The following is an 18450-nucleotide window of genomic DNA, read 5'->3' as shown; positions in this document are numbered from 1 at the left end:
AAACAGCTTATGAATATATAATTAGGTACTTTTTAAGGGGGCTTTTTGCAACCTAGCAATTTGCCATGAAAGGCAGACAAAACCGGCCTAAAACCTGTTAAAGTTGGTTTTCCATGTTTTACAGTAACCGGGCGGCCTCAAGAAAGTGGTGGTTCCCTAGCTAGGCTGCAACAAAGTCTTCCACAGTCCCCTACAGGCTGCAACCTTGGGCATTCTACAGAGGCATGTCCCAGGGTCTACCTCATGCCACAAAATGGCAGGCATCTGTAATGAGGCTAAACTGTGTCATGTACATGCCTGTGCTCATGGCTCCATGAAGGAGCCACCAACCGATATCCCTGGTTGGCCGTGGGACCAGGGTGGAGTACTGTCTGGTCCATCAGGGTTCCTCACCCTCTGAAGGTGGTACTAGGTCCCACCACTTAGTATCAGGGCATCTGAGGAAGTGAAGCATGTGGAGCATGAGAATGTGAACTTCTTCCCTCAGTTGAATTTAGAAATGAACTGGCTGCAGGGTTTGCAGCTGGCTAGGGTTATGAAAGGGAAGGGGCCAGGGTGACTTATGAGACAGGAGCCCAATCAAGAATTCCAGAGGTCCTGGGGTGAGGGGTCAAGGGGGAGCACCCTCTTGTAGGACCCGATCAAGAAAAAGCTGGGCAGTAGGCAATAAGGTGGCCCCCACCTCCTGGAGTATGCGTAGTGGGATCTGAAGGCTGAAGAGCCCCAGGTGAACTCCGAGATGAAAGAGGCCATCATGGCCACTGAGTGGTGTGCCGAGAACTGGGCCGGTTGAATGCTGGAGGAGTTGGCCTGGGCAAGGTGGAAACAAAATACATACATACAGTCCAACCAGGTGTGGCAAAACTTATCAACCTCCACCTGGACAAAGGTAAAGGTGGAATTGTCATCCGGGTGTTGGTCATGCCAGACATCCACCAGGGAGTGATTATTGACAATCTCTCTGAGGATGCCTGCAGAGGCCTGGCTGCTCTCGATGCCTGAGTGATTCTGGTCCTCAAAGATGGTATTAAAATCCCCACCCAGGCCCAGGCACTCGTGAAGATACAAGGTGCCGAGGAAGGCAAACACCTCTTGATAGAAACACACCCACTCCGAGCCTGCAGCCAGGGGGTAGACATTGAACAGATTCAACGTCAGCCCCTCCACACAGGCCTGGAGGTGAAGCAGGTGACCAGGGATGACCTCAGCAACTCCTAGCATCTCAGGGTGAAGGTCGGGGAGAACAACCCCAGCCACATGAGCTCTGAGGGGTCTAAAATATACCCGGTGCCCCCACTCCAGCCTCCAGCTAGTCTCGGTGGCTAGATCCTTGTGGGTTTCCTGCAGGCAAACCACAGAGTACCCTGTGTCACAAAGCAAGGAGAGCACCTGGCAACTCTGGAAACCCACCCTAGAGCCTCTGGACTTCAGGGTTGAAAAGGTGGTTGGCTACATTCTGAGGGCTGAGGAGGATCCCCGTGGGTAGAGGAGGATCCCCGTAGGATCCCTAACTGGCCTTGCAATACTCACTGACCAACTGGAAAGGCTTGTCACAGAAGTTGCGGGCCCACAGATTGACTAACATATCTTGCCTCCCAGTTCCCCTCCACTCCTCCACAACAGCCCTCATGGCCCAGATGACGAGATGGATGTCTCCCCAACGCTGGAGAAAGAGCTTCACCTTACCCTGGACATCATCGGTGTCCACCAGAAAATGGTGATGCTCTTCCCACAGCACAGTGGGGGACAGGGTAGTGGACCCATGATGATCCTCTGCCAGGGCCCCTGTTCCGACCCTGTGGCCCACGGAGATGGGCAATGTGGGAGCAGGCCACCAGTGCGGGGACTGTACCCGTGGCACCATACCACCCGTCTCTGTCTCCACAAGAGGTAAGGAAGGTGGAGGGAAGAGAGCAGCCCCTAAAGGGTCAGGGAGAGGAGAGAGAATAACCACCCTCTGAAGTTCAACCAAGGACAGGGGAAATGAGTCGACCCCTGGGGGCAGCAGTATGGAAGATGGGGGGACAAAAACGAGTAGGGCTTCTCTGCCTCCCATCCCTCCACAGCTCCTGCCTCCACTCTGTGGCTGTGGCCAGGGGTCAGGGAGGCCTGAGCTGAGGGCTTCTGCCACGCCAGCCAGGGCAACCTGGGCTCTTCCCCACCCCATGGCTCCGACTGGGGCTGGAGGCTTGAACTCCTGCCAGATGAACCTGACAAACCCCGGGCTCGGGGCTGCTGCCCCCTTCTGCTGAGTTGCTTCACACGAATCACATGGGGATTCCCATGTTCTGTTCATTCCCTGTGAAGCACCTGGCACTGGGCACTGTCGGAAGACAGGCTACTGGGCTACATGGACCATTGCTCTTACCTAGTATGGCCATTCTGGTGTTCTCATTTAGACTCCAGATGTATCTGCCTCCCGCTGTGACACACTATGCCCCATTCCCCTTCCAGAGCTGAGATAGATCCCAGGAGTCCTGACGGGGTCTCTCTCTCCACAAAGTTAGTAACAAAGTAAGAATAGACATTGACATTTTAACACTAACCACTGTAACTTAATTAACTTGCCATTAGATGTGAGAACATATTGATTTTAGAGATGAGGTGGTCACAGCTGACAAGGGAGGGGAAGACAGGAGCAAGTGACAGGGGTAGGGCATTTGGGAGAAAGACACAGAGCAGGGGCGAGGCTTGACAGAAGAGATGGGTCAAGATTGCAATTCCAGGGATCCAGCTATCAGCAATTAGAAAGGTGGCAAGCCAGGATATTGTACACAGACAGATTCCCCAGTTTATCACATTGACAGAGTCCAGTAAGGACAGGAAAGTATTTAATGTCTCTGTCTGTCCAGTAAGTGATTCAGGAAAAGCGCGCAGGGCCACGCTCAAGACAGCTCTGCATGGACCTCGGTGTGAGGGCCAGAGTATAAGAAGTAAATGTTTAGGTCTTTTTGTGAGTAAAGAGCTGGAACAGCCTGCCCCGGATCTCTTTGGTCCTCAACCCGTAAATAATGGGGTGTAGCATGGGGGGAACCAGCTGGTACACACTGGCAATGAGAACAAGGAAATGCAGTGGCACATTGTGGCCAAACCGGAACAAGAGAGAGGAGAAGAAATCTGGGATGTACCAAGCTGAGATGGCACAAATATGAGAGATGCAGGTTCCAAAAGTTTTGAGCCGGGCATCGTTTGTGGGGAGGCGGAAGATGGCCCGGAGGATCAGAGTATAGGACACAGCAATAAAAAACACATCCATTCCGATCTCAGAGAAAAGATCGAACAGCCCATAGTAACTACTGATGCTGATGTCAGCACAGGCCAGCTTCACCACGGCTATGTGCCCACAAAAGAAGTGGGGGATGATGTTGGTTCTGCAATATGGCCACTGCCTCGCCAGGAAGGGGTAGGGTAATGCAAGTATGGCACCACGCAGCACCACGGCCAGGATTATCTTGGCCACCACAGAGTTTGTCAGGATGGTGGAATGTCTCAGGGGATGGCAGATGGCCACATAGCGATCAAAAGCCATGGCCACAAGGATTCCAGACTCCATCCCTGAGAAGGAGTGAACGAAGTACATCTGGGTGAGGCAGGTGCTGAAACTGATCTCCCTGGAACTGAACCAGAAGATGCTCAGCATTTTGGGCAGGGTGGACGTGGACACGACCAGGTCAGTGACAGCCAGCATGCAGAGGAAATAGTACATGGGCCCATGGAGGCTCGGCTCCCTCTTCACGATCAACAGGATGGTGAAGTTTCCCAAGACAGCTATGGAGTACATAGCACAGAAGGGAATGGAGATCCATATTTGGGCTGCCTCTAGGCCAGGAATGCCCAGCAGGATGAAGGTGGAGGGGTTGGTGAAGTTGGTTGTGTTCAAATCTGACATGGAGTAGGGGAGAAAGTGTCCAACTCTGAGGCATAAGGGTGTCTCCTGCATTTACCGTATGATCCCTGATTTTCTGTGTGTTCCCAGGATCTCAAGTGATGGCCGTAGTGTAAATGCCTGAATGAAGAGACAACGTTAATATGAAACATTGCATGCACTACTGGAAGCTGTTCTCATTGGAGAAGCACATTGATCGCTCGCACACTGAAAAATTACATTTTCATTATTAAGAGAAAATAACTACGAACAATAACCCTACTAAATCCAATTCCATATTTTGTGGTGCTTTCTGCATTAATAGTTCCTACACTTTGTGGTGGGAGACCCCGAACAGGCACCAGCAGGAAACATAAGTGTGGATCCTGGTTATCCATCATTATCTCAGGCAATGAGAGCCGGTTTAGGGAGTCTATACCTTAGGGGGTTTCCCATTCATCCAGTTGCTCGAAATCTCAGAGGGGAAAAAAACAAACTTTTGGGAAAACGTGCTGAGAGATTCTTTGATAAAGTTTATTAAGAAGTGGAAAACTCATGATTCCACAGTCAACCAAGTGAACAAGTTTGGGTAAAAACTCAGTTCAGTGGTAAAGTGAAGGCAGCAATTCAACAGGTGGGAAGTAATATGTAACAAAGAGGCAAAAGGGAAAATAGAGAGCCAAGAATAGAAATTGGAAGTTAAGAAAATTGATAAGTGAAATTAAGACATCAGGGAAAACTCCATGTTTGGCAGGGTTCTGGATCACAAAAAGGAGGTTATTAAGTATATTAACAACAAGAGAAATCCTAGAAAAGTTTTATGTCACTTCCTGTGTTAAATGTAAAGTATTAAGAAAGAAAGGGAAAGGGTTTTTTTTTTTTTCATAAAATAATTGACAAGGTTACGAAAGAATGGAAAAGCTGGTATGGGATTAGTTCAAAAAAAGTCTAGAAATGTAAGTAATGGCAGTCACCAACAGGGTTTATGCAAAACAGATCTTGTCAAATAAACCTGATTTCATCCTTTTATGAGAGTACACATTGGTTGATCGGGGTACACATTTGGTGGATTAAGGGAACAACACAGATGCAACGTACCTTGATTTCTCAGCGGTATTTGATTTAGTAGGGGAAAATGTTGAGTTGGTGAGTTGGAGCAGGGGAAGGATTTTACCTCTGTGCATGGGAGTGGTTTAACAAACTGCATCCAGTTCTGTAGTCCAAATTTGAAAAAAAAAAGATGTTGAAAACATGCAGAGGGTGCAGAAAAGAGCCACAAAAATGATTGGAGGATGGAGAAAAAGCCGGATCGTTAGACTTGAAGGTGTATATCTCTCTAACTTATCAATAAAATGCCCAAGTGGAGACTTTTATGGGGAGAAAACTCTGGGTAATAATAGGCTCTGTAATCTACCAGAGAAAGGCTGAGCAAGACCAAAGGGCTGGAAGCTGAAGCCAGGCGAATTCCAGCTTGAAATTAGGGCCAAATAGTTCACACTAATGGTGATTAAAGACTGGGACACACTGAGAAGAAAAGTCTTGGATTCTCCATTTCCCCAACTTGGCAGATGAAGACTGGATGTTTTTCTGGAAGATCTGCTTGAAAGGTTGTTTACATTTTAAATTCTACAGCCATGCTTCCCCAGCTCTTTAATATAATTATTACTTACGCAGAGGGAAGGGGTTCTCCCCTCTGCATAGGTAATCCCCGAGAGATGGTAGCTAGGTCGATGGAAGAATTAATCTCATGCTGTCTACACCAGGGCACAGATGATCCAACAAGTTCTGGGAATGTATTGGAGAGAAATTTTTGTTCCATAAGCGGGAGAAAGCTACGAGGAGAGAGGCTGTTCTAGACCTGATGTTGACATAGAAGGAGGAACTGGTTGCGAATGGAAAGTGGAAGGCAGCTTGCGGGAAAGTGATCATGAAATGATAGAGTTCATGATTCTAAAGAATGGTAGGAAGGAAAACAGCAAAATAAAGACAATGGATTTCAAGAAGGCAGACTTTAGCAAACTCAGGGAGTTGTTACGTAAGATCTCATGAGAAGCAAGTCTAAGGGGAAAAACAATAGAAGACATCTGGCAGTTTTTCAGAGAGACATTATTAAGGGCACAAGAGCAAACTATCCCACTGCATAGGAAAGATAGGATGTTTAGCAAGAGACCACAGTGGATTAACCAGGAGATCTTCAGTGATTTAAAAAAAGAAAAAAGGATCCTAAAAAAGTGGAAACAAGGTCAAATTACAAAGGAGACATATAAACAAATAAATAACACATGCATGTAGGAGCGAAATTAGAAAGGCCAACAAACAAAATGCGACCAAAGTAGCTGGATACTTAAAGGAAACAAGAAACCATAACAAGAAAACATTCTACAAATACATTGGAAGCAATCGGAAGACCAAGGACAGTGTAGTTCCATTACTAAATGAAGAGGGAAAAGCAATAACAAAAAATGTGGAAATGACAGAGGTGCTTAATGACTTCTTTGATTTGGTTTCCACTAAGACAGTTGATGGTGTTTGGACACCTAACATAGAGAATGCCAGTGAAAATGGGGTAGGTTCAAATGCTAAAAAAGGGAAAGAACAAGTACAAAGTTACTTGGACAAGTCAGATGTCTTCAAGTCACCAGAGCCTGACAAAATGCATCCTAGAATACTCAAGGAACTGACTGAGGAGATATCTGAGCCATTAGCTATTATCTTTGAAAAGTCATGGAAGACAGGGGAGATTCTGGAAGACTGGAGAAGAGCACATATAGTGCCTATCTATAAAATGGGAACTAAGGGCACCTCTGGCAATTACAGACCAGTCAGCTTAACTTCTGTACCAGGCAAGATAAGGGAGCAAATAATTAAGGAATCAATTTGAAAACATTTGGAAGATAATAAGATGATTTGTGATAGCATGGATTTGTCAAGAACAAATCATGTCCAACCAATCTGATAGCTTTCTTTGACAGGGTAACAAGCCTTGTGGATGGGGGGAAGTAGTAGGTGTGGTATATCTCAATTTTAGAAAACCTTTTGATACAGTATTGCATGACTTTTCCATTAAGAATCTAGGGAAATACAACCTAGATGGAGCTAAAATAATAAGGTGGGTGCATAACTGGTTGGAAAACTGCTCCCAGAGAGTAATTATCAATGGTTCACTATCAGGCTGGAAGGACATAACAAGTGGGGAGGTCAGTTCTGGGTTCAGTTCCTTTCAATGTCTTCATCAACAATTTATTTCATGGCATAGAGAGTACCCTTATTAAATTAGCAGATGATCCCAAGTTGGGAGGGGTTGAAGAAGTCCTTTGGAGAATCGGATAAACATTCAAAATGATCTGGAACAGCTGGAGAAAAGGAAGATTAGGAGTCTTGAAAACATGACCTCTGAGGGAAGACTGAACAAATTGGGTTTGTGTATTCTGAAAAAGAGAAGACTGATGGGTTACATGATAACAGTTTTCAAATACCTAAAAGGTTGTTTCAAGGAGCAGGTTAGAGAAACATCTGTCAGGGATGTTATAAATGCTTCTGGTCCTTCCATGAGTGCAGGAGACTGGACTTGATGACCTCTTGAGGTCCCTTCCAGTTCTATGATTCTATGATATAGCTACATCTGTCTAGGGTTTGGATTTTTTTGCTGTTTCAAAAAAGGCAAATGCAATGTTAGGTTACATTAGCAGAAGTATCACGTGCAAGTCACGGTATGTGATAGTACTCCTCTGCTTGGTGCAGGTTAGGTCTCAATTGGAGTAATGTGTCCAATTCTGCTCACCAACGTATAGAAAGAATGTAGAGAAACTGGAAAGTAAACATAGTCCAGTAAGAAATGTTATGCAAAGGATGGAATACAAGCCGTATGAGCAAGCAGAAGGAACCAGTATGTTTATTTGGAAAAGTGGAGATTAATGGGGGACATGATAGTGGTCTTCAAATACACAGAAGACTTTTGCCACAATCCAGAGGTAACTCAGTGAAATGTAATGGGCCGGTGTTTTACAGGAGGTCAGACAGGATGATCAGATGGTCCCTTCCGAACTTAAACCCTATGGACCTATTGATAAAGAAAGTAGAACAGGCATTTATATTTAATGTGTCTCATAACATGAACTAGGGACTGTTTAGTTAAATTGAAAGTCTGACCATATAACATTAAATAAAGATAATTGCTAATATAATTCATATTTTGCCTCCAGAACTCCAGGCTACCAACATCATTGGAGAGAGGAGGATAGAAGAATGTTATTCACAAATGGATTGGCCGTTGCAGGTGGTGCTGGTGTCATCACCCATAGGTAATGCTGTCTGACACCTTCCATTAGAAGACCTCATTTCGAGTTGCTTATAAGTATGCCAAATTTTCAGTGTTTGGACTGAGATTTCCGATGCTGGGTGTCTGCTTTGAGCAGTATTGTTTTTTGAAAGTTTCAGGCAGTACAGTTCAGCCGACTTCTAGAATGAAGCAAGGAGAAAGGATGTGTCACCCATGTTAAAAATTCTCATTGTTGTTCTACTGAGGAGCTCTAGCACCTCCAGGCTTTCCAGCAGATAAAAGTCAGGTAACAGCCCCTGTCCCTCTGCCCCATTAACAGACAGAGTCCAGAAATACAAGAGGAGGGGGTGACAGTGTCTGTGCATTAACACACAGTTGGCTCCTGACGTCTGTTCTCGGTTCTTTATCCAAGGGGAGTTTTGCCTCTCTGGGGCCTGAGCACAGCACTGGTCGTGGTCTCAGAATTTGGCCTTGTATTGCACAGCTAATAACATCTTTCATCCTGAAGGATTCACTGTGCCACTGAAATTCACCACCTCGGGGCTGTAGTCCATCAGGCGGGATGAGCAGGGGTGAACAGTAAAGAGTGACATTTTGGCCACTGATTCTTAAGCAAACACATAACTTAGGGCAAGGGCCCTGGGACGTTTCAAGGACCACAGACTTACTCTCTATCCCACCACACCCACATTACTCAGGGTTTGACAATCAGCCTCTCAGCAAAAGATGATACCTGTGAATTCTGAGACGGAAGTGTCCTCCCAAGGAATCCCCCTCAGGTAGCCGTGACCCACACCTCTCTCACCCCAGCATCTCCAGCAACATCCCACGCCGAGAGCCAACACACGGCATGCACAGTTTATAATATAGCTCTGTGTAATCCCAGTGGGATTCGCTCAGCCTCCAGAGGAGAAGGGAGGACCTGAATGTAAACAGGCTGTAGACAAGTATGTCTCCACTTTGGTGCTAATTGTCCAGCTTCAGGAGTAAACAGTAATTAAGGAACCTTCCCAAAGGGAGATGAGAACTCGTGGGCTCTGTACTGAGTCAGAGAGGAATTGGCTGCTTTGTATGTTTGTGTGTACATATTACAAAAGTATAGGTGATGAGGTGATGAGGAAAAAAACTAGGGATAATGCCTAACTCTCCAGAGGATCTGATATCCTGTAAATTGTCAGGATAGATGGGTAGATGGAAGACAGTGGACCAACAGATCTCGGGAAATTTGAGTGAGAGAGAGACAAGCACTTACAGAAAACACATGGGGCTGTCAGTAAGGCATCAGAGATCAGTACTTCTCATCAGTAACTATCATCATGCTGTGTTGCACCTTTCATTGAGGGATCTTCAAAACACCTAGCAAGGGAAAGTCACTCTGAACCATCCCCATTTCTCTGATCGGTAAACTGAGGCACGGGGAGACATGACTTGCCCGAGGTCACACAGAGACTGACTCATAGAACCCAAGTGTCCTGACTTCCCTTCCATTACCACGGTCTCTCTGTCTGTCCCTCAGTGACCACATGACAATGAGGAAACGGACTCACAGTCTTGCAGAGCCTGTTCACTGCAGGGTGGGAAAGGGATTCCCTGGGGTGCAACCTGGAACTGGGGACAGCCGAGCCCTCCAGCATACGAGTCTGAGCCCCCTCTCACACTGTGAGGTTGTGACAAGCTGCAATCCTCTCAGGTCTTGCACTTACATAGCTATACACAAGCAGGGACACACCCAGCTGCAGTTACATGAATGCTTTCACCAGCCATCCATGAAACAAAAATAGAGAGGCTCCAGCCAGTTCCCCCCAGCTCCCCAGCCTAGGACCCAAGAGCTGTACCTGGCCAAAAGCCTGACTTTTGTAACTTTATTTCCCAGTCTGCCCCTCCCTCAATGGGGAGAGGACAATACATCAGCCTGAGCAGATTTCCGTTTTACTTTTCAAACAACATCCTGTATTAAGTAAAAAAATAGAAAACAGATTTATAATTAGATAAAGATTGGTTGTTTAAATGATTATAAGTAATAATGTACAGAACAAAGTTGAAATCTGAGAAATAAACAAAATCACAATCTGAGTTCTATACACTAGACAGACTTAGAATCAAGCAGTGCGTCACCCTGATGGTACAAACAATCCACCAATCTGCCAAACGGGCTAGAAATCCCTTCAACCTGGGACCACAAGTTCAGTCCCAGTTTCTAAAATCTGCCATGTTGCCGCTGTTTTCGATGTTTTCACTGAAGCCAAATAAATAACAGCCCCCAGAGCTTTTGTATCTGCCACCGTGCCTCTGTGTCCTCACCCCCCGGGAGCATTCTTTGGGATTCAGTCAGAGTCCTCTGGGGTGTTCTGAGGCCACCTCCAGCAGCTCACGGCTTCTCCTCCAGTCGGAGTCTGTCTCGCCGCTGCAGCCAGAGCCCTGCAACCAGAGATTCCCCTCTGCCGCCTGTGTGCCTCGCTCCTGCCCCAGCTCCTTCTGGCTCATCCAGTCTCTGTGTTGTTCAAGGACTGAACCAACCCCTCCTCTTTCTGCTCCATCCTCCCTTCCATTCGTTCCTTGCCCACGCCTGTGCCCAGCCAGAAGAAGGGACAAAGAAGACACTGAAGACTGTCAGAGGGATCTCACAAAACAGGCTTTTCTCCACTTTCATACCGGAGCTCTGAGCAATCAGACCGCTCTCTTACAGACTAGCAACTCCCCCACCTTTACTCCCCTGCCTGTCCTTCCCGAACAGTTTATTCCCACCCATGACAGGGCTCCAGTCATGTGAGCTACCCCACCAAGTCTCTGTTATTCCAATCATAGCATAGTTCCTTGACTGTCCCAGGACTTCCAATTCTTCTGGCTTGTTTCCCAGGCTCCTTGCATTTTTGTACATGCATCTAAGATAACTAGCCGATTGCCCTGCTTTCTCGGTATGAATCAGGAGGGTTCCTGACTTGTAACCTCTTCCTTGTGTTTCCGACCCGAATCTCACTTCCCACTTACATCTGGGGTAGCGGTCCGAGGTCTTGATCAGTCTTGACAGACACTCGGTCACATCCTGGATTCTAGCTCCAGGGAAACAGCGCACTTCTCGATACATAATGCATCGAGCCCAAGGATCTGCTGCAGGGTGTCAAACCAAAGCAGTGTGTGATTCTGCAGCCGGATCAGGGCACACTAGAAACAATAAAGAATAATCTTCAGCTACTGCCCGTAGAGGTTGTGGTTCAGAGGGCAGCAGTGATTCTGGTGGCGCAGTGACAAGCTCACCCAGCGACTCCGTGGCAGAGCTGGGACGCTTTGCTCCCAGCTTACTGGTCCCTGCTGATGCTTTATCTCTAGTTCATTGGCTTGGCCAAATCCTCAGCTGCTGCAAGTGGGTGCAGCCCCATGGAAATCAGGGGAAATTCCCTCACTAGAGAAATAAAGGGAGAGAGAACACCACACCTCTGTGCTGCTGTGTGGACTGTATGAGCCAGGTATGGATTGGCAGCGAGGGACTCGTGGGAGATGGTCGTGGCTCAAGACACTTCCCCTTCTGCTGCCTCAGTTTTCCCATCTGTAAAAGGGGGATACCTCCTGGAAAGAGTGAGCAATAGTCTGTAAAGCACCTGTCAGTGGTTTCCATGTGACACCACGTCTCAGCTCTGGAAGGGGAGTGGGTGCCAGTGGGGGGCAGATAAATCTTGGGACTACATAGGAATATTAGAATGCCCATATTGGATAAGACGAATGGCCCATGTAGCCTAGTAACCTGTTTGCCACGAGTGGCCAGTGCCATGTGCCTCAGAGGGAATGAACAGAACATGGAAATCATCAAGTGATTGATGTCACCCACACCCAGAATCTGGCAAAGAAAGGCTAGGGACACCATCCCTCCCCATCCTGACCAATAGCCATTGATTGACGTTATCTAGCTCTACTGGAATCCTATTACAGTCTTGGCCTTCACAACATCCTCTGGCCCAAAATTGCACAGGTTGACTGTGAAGAAATTCTTTTTTTTGTTTGTTTGTTTGTTTGTTTCAAAACTGCTGCCTATTCATTTCATTGCGTGACCCTCAGGTCTTCTGGTATGTGAAGGCGTCAATAACCCTTCCTGATTCATTTTTTTCCACATCAGGCATTATTTTCAAGACCTCATATCCCACTTGCATCATGTCTTTTCCAAGCTGAAAGCCCCAGACTTTTTAATCTTTCCTCATATGGACAGTATTCCATACCACTAATAATTTCTGTTGCCTTTCTCTGTGCCTTTTCCAATGCCACAGAAGAGGGATCAGAGAAGGAAGTTTTGTTCAGCCCTTCAAAACCAGAGAGACTGGATGAGTCAGGAGAAGCTGGGGAAGAACAGAGGCACAAGGGTGGCAGAGTGGACTCATGAGTTTCAGGGCTAAGGCTGCAGCAGACAGACAGTCTCCAATTGCAGGAGAAACCATTCATTGCAGGAGGGAGAAAGTATGCTCCAGGAACCTGTGGACAACATAATGGCTATTGGAAAACATAAACCCAACTATACATATCCAGTGGTGGGGTCTAAATTATCGGTTACCCCTCAAGAAAGAGAGCTTGGCTTCATTGTGGATAGTTCTCTGAAAACATCCCCTCCATGTACTTCAGGGAATCAGTCAGAAAGGGAAAGATAATAAGAGTGAAAATATCATATTGCCGCTATCTAAATCCATGGTACGCCCACACCTAAACTACTGCCTGCAGAGCTGATCTTCCCGTCTCAGAAAGAGATATTGGGACGGAAAAAGTTAGGGAAAAGGGCAATCAGAATGATGAGGGGTAGGGAACAGCTACCGTAGGAGAAGAGATTAATGAGAATGGGTCTTTTCACCTTGGGAAAGAGATGACTCAGGGGGGATATGAGAGAGGTCAGTAAAATCATGAATGGCTGAAAATCCCCAAAATGGGTGGTTATTCTACTACTTGGACTTACCAAGGCAACAACAAAACAGTGTTTTGCAATGCTTTACTGCTTATACAGAAGCCAAAACATAGTTCCCCTAAAGCAACCCAACCTTGGGCTTCCACCCAGATAGCCAAGACAAGTATGGTGATGATTATTGATAATCTTGTTCATCGTATAATAAAGTTCTACCAATCCAAAAGGATTCTACACATCACCTCCCAGATGAATGGATATTTCAGATATTACCCAAATGCTCACTTAGAGCCAAATCTTATTAACTAAACTAAGATTTATTAAAGAAGAGAGATTACTGGTTAAAAGATAACTATGCACAGAGACATGGTTTGAGTTTTTAAGCCTGTTTCATAGTAGAGATGACTGGCATCAGAGTTCCACTGAGTTCTTCCAGAATTAGTCAAGGGAGTATCTGCTCAAGTGGGTGTCATCCCACCTCTCTCTCTCTCTCTCTCTCTCTTCTCCTGCTTCATTTAAGTCCAGCTCTCTCTTTCGATTTGTAACTCACCGCAACACAGACGTGCCTTCCCCATCTGTCTCTTCTAAGTCCCTAGCCATTATCAACCAGCAGCCTGCAGCTGTGGCAGCCTATAGTATAGTATTTGCTTGACCTCATATCTTTTCTTATAAGTTTATTAGTTTCTTATAGATTGGATTATTTCTTTTATGAATAAATGTACAGATTCATATTAGAGTATATTCTCCTGTAACACAAGGGACCTGCAGGGAGCATCCTATATGTGAGCGAAAGCAGTGAGCATATATGACAAGGTGTGGAGAAAAGTGCAGCCTGAAACTTCTGTGGAAGTTGTGGAGGAGCTGGAATAGGGGCTGCAATCTTGCACATTCTAGATAGGCATGTGCCAGGGTTTGTCTCATGCCACAAAATGGGCAGGCATCTGGAATGGAGGTGAGCTGTGCCACATACATGCCTATGCTCATGGCTGCATGAAGGAGCCACCAACTGATATCCCCCATGTGCCGTGGGACCAGGTTGGAGTACTTTCTGGCCCACCGGGCTTCCTCACCTACAAAAGGTGGTACTAGGTCCCGCCACTTGGTATCAGGACATCTCAGGAAACGGAGCATATAAAGTTGTTCCCTTGTTGGAATTCAGAAGTAAACCAGCCGCAGGGCGTGCAGCCCACCTTGGTTATGAAAGGGGCGGGGGGCAGAGGGACTCATGGGACAGGAGCCAAATCAAGAATTCCAGAGGTCCTGGGGTGAGGGGTAGATGGGGAGCACCCTCTTGTAGGACCTGTTCAAGGAAAACCCGAGCAGTAGGCAATAAGGGGGCCCCCACCTCCTGGAGTATGCACAGAGCGGGTCTGAAGGGTGAAGAGCCCCATGTGAGATCTGAGATGAAAGAAGCCATCGTGACCACTAAATGGTGGGCCGAGAACTGGGCCGGTCGAATGCTGGAGGAGTGGGCCCAGGCAAGATGGAAACAAAATACATACATGCAGTCCAACCGGGAGTCGCGTAACCGATTGACCTCCACCTGGACAAAGGTAAAAGCGAAATTGTCATCCGGGTGTTGGTCATGCCAGATGTCCACCAGGGAGTGATGATTTACCATCTCTCTGAGGATGCCTGCAGAGGCCTGGCTGCTCTCAAGCTTTAAGTAATTCAGGTCCATAGAATCATAGAATATCAGGGTTGGAAGGGACCTCAGGAGGTCATCTAGTCCAACCACCTGCTCAAAGCAGGACCGATCCCCAAAAAAATCATTCCAGCCAGGGCTTTGTCAAGCCTGACCTTAAAAACTTCTAAGGAAGGAGATTTTACCACCTCCCTAAGTAACCCATTCAAGTGTTTCACCACCCTCCTAGTGAAAAAGTTTTTTCCGAATATCCAACCTAAACCTCCCCCACTGCAACATGAGACCATTACTCCTTGTCCTGTCATCTTCTACCACTGAGAATAGTCTAGAACCATCCTCTTTGGAACCACCTCTCAGGTAGTTGAAAGCAGCTATCAAATCCCCCCTCATCCTTCTCTTCTGCAGACTAAACAATCCCTGTTCCCTCAGGCTCTCCTCATAAGTCATGTGTTCCAGTCCCCTAATCATTTTTGTTGCCCTTCGCTGGACGTTTTCCAATTTTTTCCACATCCTTCTTGTAGTGTGGAGCTCAAAACTGGACACAGTACTCCAGATGAGTCCTCACCAAACTCGAATAGCGGGGAACTATAACGTCCCTCGATCTGCTGGCTCTGCCCCTACTTATACATCCTGTCAAGGTTCTTCCCCCACTCAGAACGCTAGGGTAAAGATGTGGGGACCTGCATGAAAACCTCCTCAGCTTATCTTTACCACCTTAGGTCAAAAACTTCCCCAAGGTCCAAAATATTCCACCCTTTGTCCTTGGATTGGACGCTACCACCACCAAACAAATACTGGTTACTAGGGAAGAGCTGTTTGGAAACGTCTTTCTCCCCAAAATACTTCCCAAAACCTTGCACCCCACTTCCTGGACAAGGTTTGGTACAAATCCTCACCAATTTGCCTAGGTGACCACAGACCCAAACCCTTGGATCTGAGAACAATGAAAAAAGCATTCAGTTTTCTTACAAGAAGACTTTTAATAGAAATAGGAGTCAATAGAAATGAAGAAATCCCCTCTGTAAAATCAGGATGGTAGATACTTTACAGGGTAATTAGATTCAAAAGATAGAGAGTCCCTCTAGGCAAAACCTTAAGTTACAAAAAAGATACACAGACAGAAATAGTTATTCTATTCAGCACAATTCTTTTCTCAGCCATTTAAAGAAATCATAATCTAACACATACCTAGCTAGATTACTGACTAAACGTTCTAAGACTCCATTCCTGTTCTATCCCCAACAAAAGCAGCATATAGAGAGATAGAGACCCTTTGTTTCTCTCCTTCCTCCCAGCTTTTGAAAGTATCTTGTCTCCTCATTGGCCATTTTGGTCAGGTGCCAGCGAGGTTACCTTTAGCTTCTTAATCCTTTACAGGTGAGAGGAGTTTTCCTCAGGCCAGGAGGGATTTTAAAGGGGTTTACCCTTCCCTTTATATTTATGATACATCCCAAAATGCCATTGACCTTCTTGGCAACAAGGGCTCACTGTTGACTCATATCCAGCTTCTCATCCACTGTAACCCCTAGGTCCTTTTCCGCAGAACTGCTGCCTAGCCATTCAGTCCCTAGTCTGTAGCCGTGCATGGGATTCTTCTGTCCTAAGTGCAGGAACCTGCACTTATCCTTCTTGAACCTCATCAGATTTCTTTTGGCCCAATCCTCCAATTTGTCTAGGGCCCCCTGTATCCTATCCCTACCTGCCACCCTATCTACTGCTCCTCCTAGTTTAGTACCATCCGCAAATTTGCTGAGAGTGCAATCCACACCATCCTCCAGATCATTTATGAAGATATTGAAGAAAACCGGCCACAGAACCGACCCTTGGGGCACTCCACTTGATAACGGCTGCCATCTAGACATTGAGCCATTCATCACTACCCGTCCTCAAAGGTGGTATTAAAATCCCCACCCAGGCCCAGGCACTACTGAGCATCCAAGGTGCCTAGGGAGGCAGAAACCTGTTGACAGAAACACACCCTCTCCAAGCCTGCATTCAGGGGGTAAACACTGAACAGATTCAATGTCAGCCCCTCCACACAGGCCTGGAGGTGCAGCAGGCGACCAGGGACGACCTCGGCAACTCCCAGCATCTCAGGCTGTAGGTCAGGGGAGAACAACCCAGCCACATGAGCTCTGAGGGGTCTAAAATATACCCGCTCCCCTCACTCCAGCCACCAACTGGTCTCGGCACCTGGATCCATGCAGGTTTCTGCAGGCAAGCCAAAGAGTACCCTGTGTCAGAAAGGAAGGAGAACACCTGGCAACAGTGGAGACCCACCCCAGAGCCTCTGGTGTTCAATGATGAAAAGGTGGTTGGCTTCATTCTGAGGGCTGAGGAGGACCCTTGTGGGCAGGAGGATCCCCAGCTGGCCTTGCAACAATCACTGACTAACCTGAAAGGCTTGTCACCGAATTTGCAACCCCACCGGTAGAGTAGGATGTCCTGCCTCCCGGTTCCCCTCCGCTTCTCCAAAACAGCCCTCATGGCCAAGAGGATGAGATGGAAGTCTTCCCAACGCTGGAGAGGGAGCTTCACCTTACCCTTGAAATCCCTGGTGTCCACCAGAAAACGGTGACGCTCATCCCACAGCACAGTGCGGGAAGGGGTAGTGGACACATGAGGATCCTCTGGCTGGTCCTCTGTTATGGCCTGTGGCCCAAGGAGATGGGCAAAGAGGGAGCAGACCACTGGTGCGGAGACTGTACCGGTGGCGCAGTGCAACCCATCTCCATCTGCACAAAGGGAAAGGGAGATGTAAGGAAGAGAGCAGCCCCTAAAGGCTCTTCCCCTTCCACGGCGGCTCCTACTGGGGCTGGAGGCTTGAACTCCTGCCAGATGAAGCTGAGACACCCCGGGCTCGGGGCTTCTGCCCCCTCCTGTCGAGCTGCTTCACACAAATTAAATGAGGATTGCCATGTTCTGTTCATTCTCTCTGAAGCACCTGGCACTGGGCACTGTTGGAAGACAGGCTACTGGGCTACATGGACCATTGGCTTTACCCAGTATGGGCATTCTGGTCTCCTCATTTAGACCCCAGATGTATCTGCCTCCTGCTGTGACACACTATACCCCATTCCCCTTCCAGAGCTGAGATAGATCCCAGGAGTCCTGACGAGGTCTCTGTCTCCACAGAAAAAAAAAGGAGGACTTGTGGCACCTTAGAGACTAACACTTTCATTTGAGCATAAGCTCTCGTGAGCTACAGCTCACTTCATCGGATGCACGGAAGCTTATGCTCAAATAAATGTGTTAGTCTCTGAAGTGCCACAAATCCTCCTGCTCTTTTTGCGAATACAGATAACATGGCTGCTACTCTGAAACCTCTCTCCACGGAGTTAGAAACAAATTTAGAATAAACATTATCATTTTAACACAAACCACTGTCCCTTAATTAACTTGCCATAAGATGTGAGAACATATTGGTTTTAGAGAAGAGTGGGTCACAGCTGACAATGGGAAGGGAAGACAGCAGCAAGTGACAGGGGCAGGGCATTTGGGAGAAAGACACACAGCGGTGTCAAGGCTTGACAGAAGAGTTGGGGCAAGTTTCTAATTTCAGGGATCCAGCTACCGGCAATAAGAAAGCTGGCAACCCAATGAAGTGTTCAAGACTAACTCCGCAGTTAATCATATTGAAAGACAACAGTAAGGACAGGAAAGGGTTTAATGTCTCTCTGTTTGTCCAGTAAGTGATTTAGGGAAGGGACCCAGGTCCATACACCATGTACCAGCCAGCTCTGTACAAAGATCAATCTGAGAGCCAGAGCACAAGGAGAAAATAT

General features: G+C 47.0%; 1 protein-coding gene across 1 annotated transcript; it reads right to left on the bottom strand.

The window, feature by feature from the left end:
* Window positions 1-2941: 2941 nt before the first annotated feature.
* LOC144277539 (olfactory receptor 52R1-like) lies at window positions 2942-3940 on the bottom strand. The gene has a single exon (XM_077838413.1). The coding sequence runs from the start codon at window positions 3938-3940 to the stop codon at window positions 2942-2944; it is 999 nt and encodes a 332-aa protein (XP_077694539.1).
* Window positions 3941-18450: the final 14510 nt, after the last annotated feature.

This window comes from Eretmochelys imbricata, chromosome 1 (assembly GCF_965152235.1).
Source record: "Eretmochelys imbricata isolate rEreImb1 chromosome 1, rEreImb1.hap1, whole genome shotgun sequence".
Taxonomy (NCBI): Eukaryota; Metazoa; Chordata; order Testudines; family Cheloniidae; genus Eretmochelys; species Eretmochelys imbricata.
This window is presented reverse-complemented; position numbering and strand designations above follow the sequence as displayed.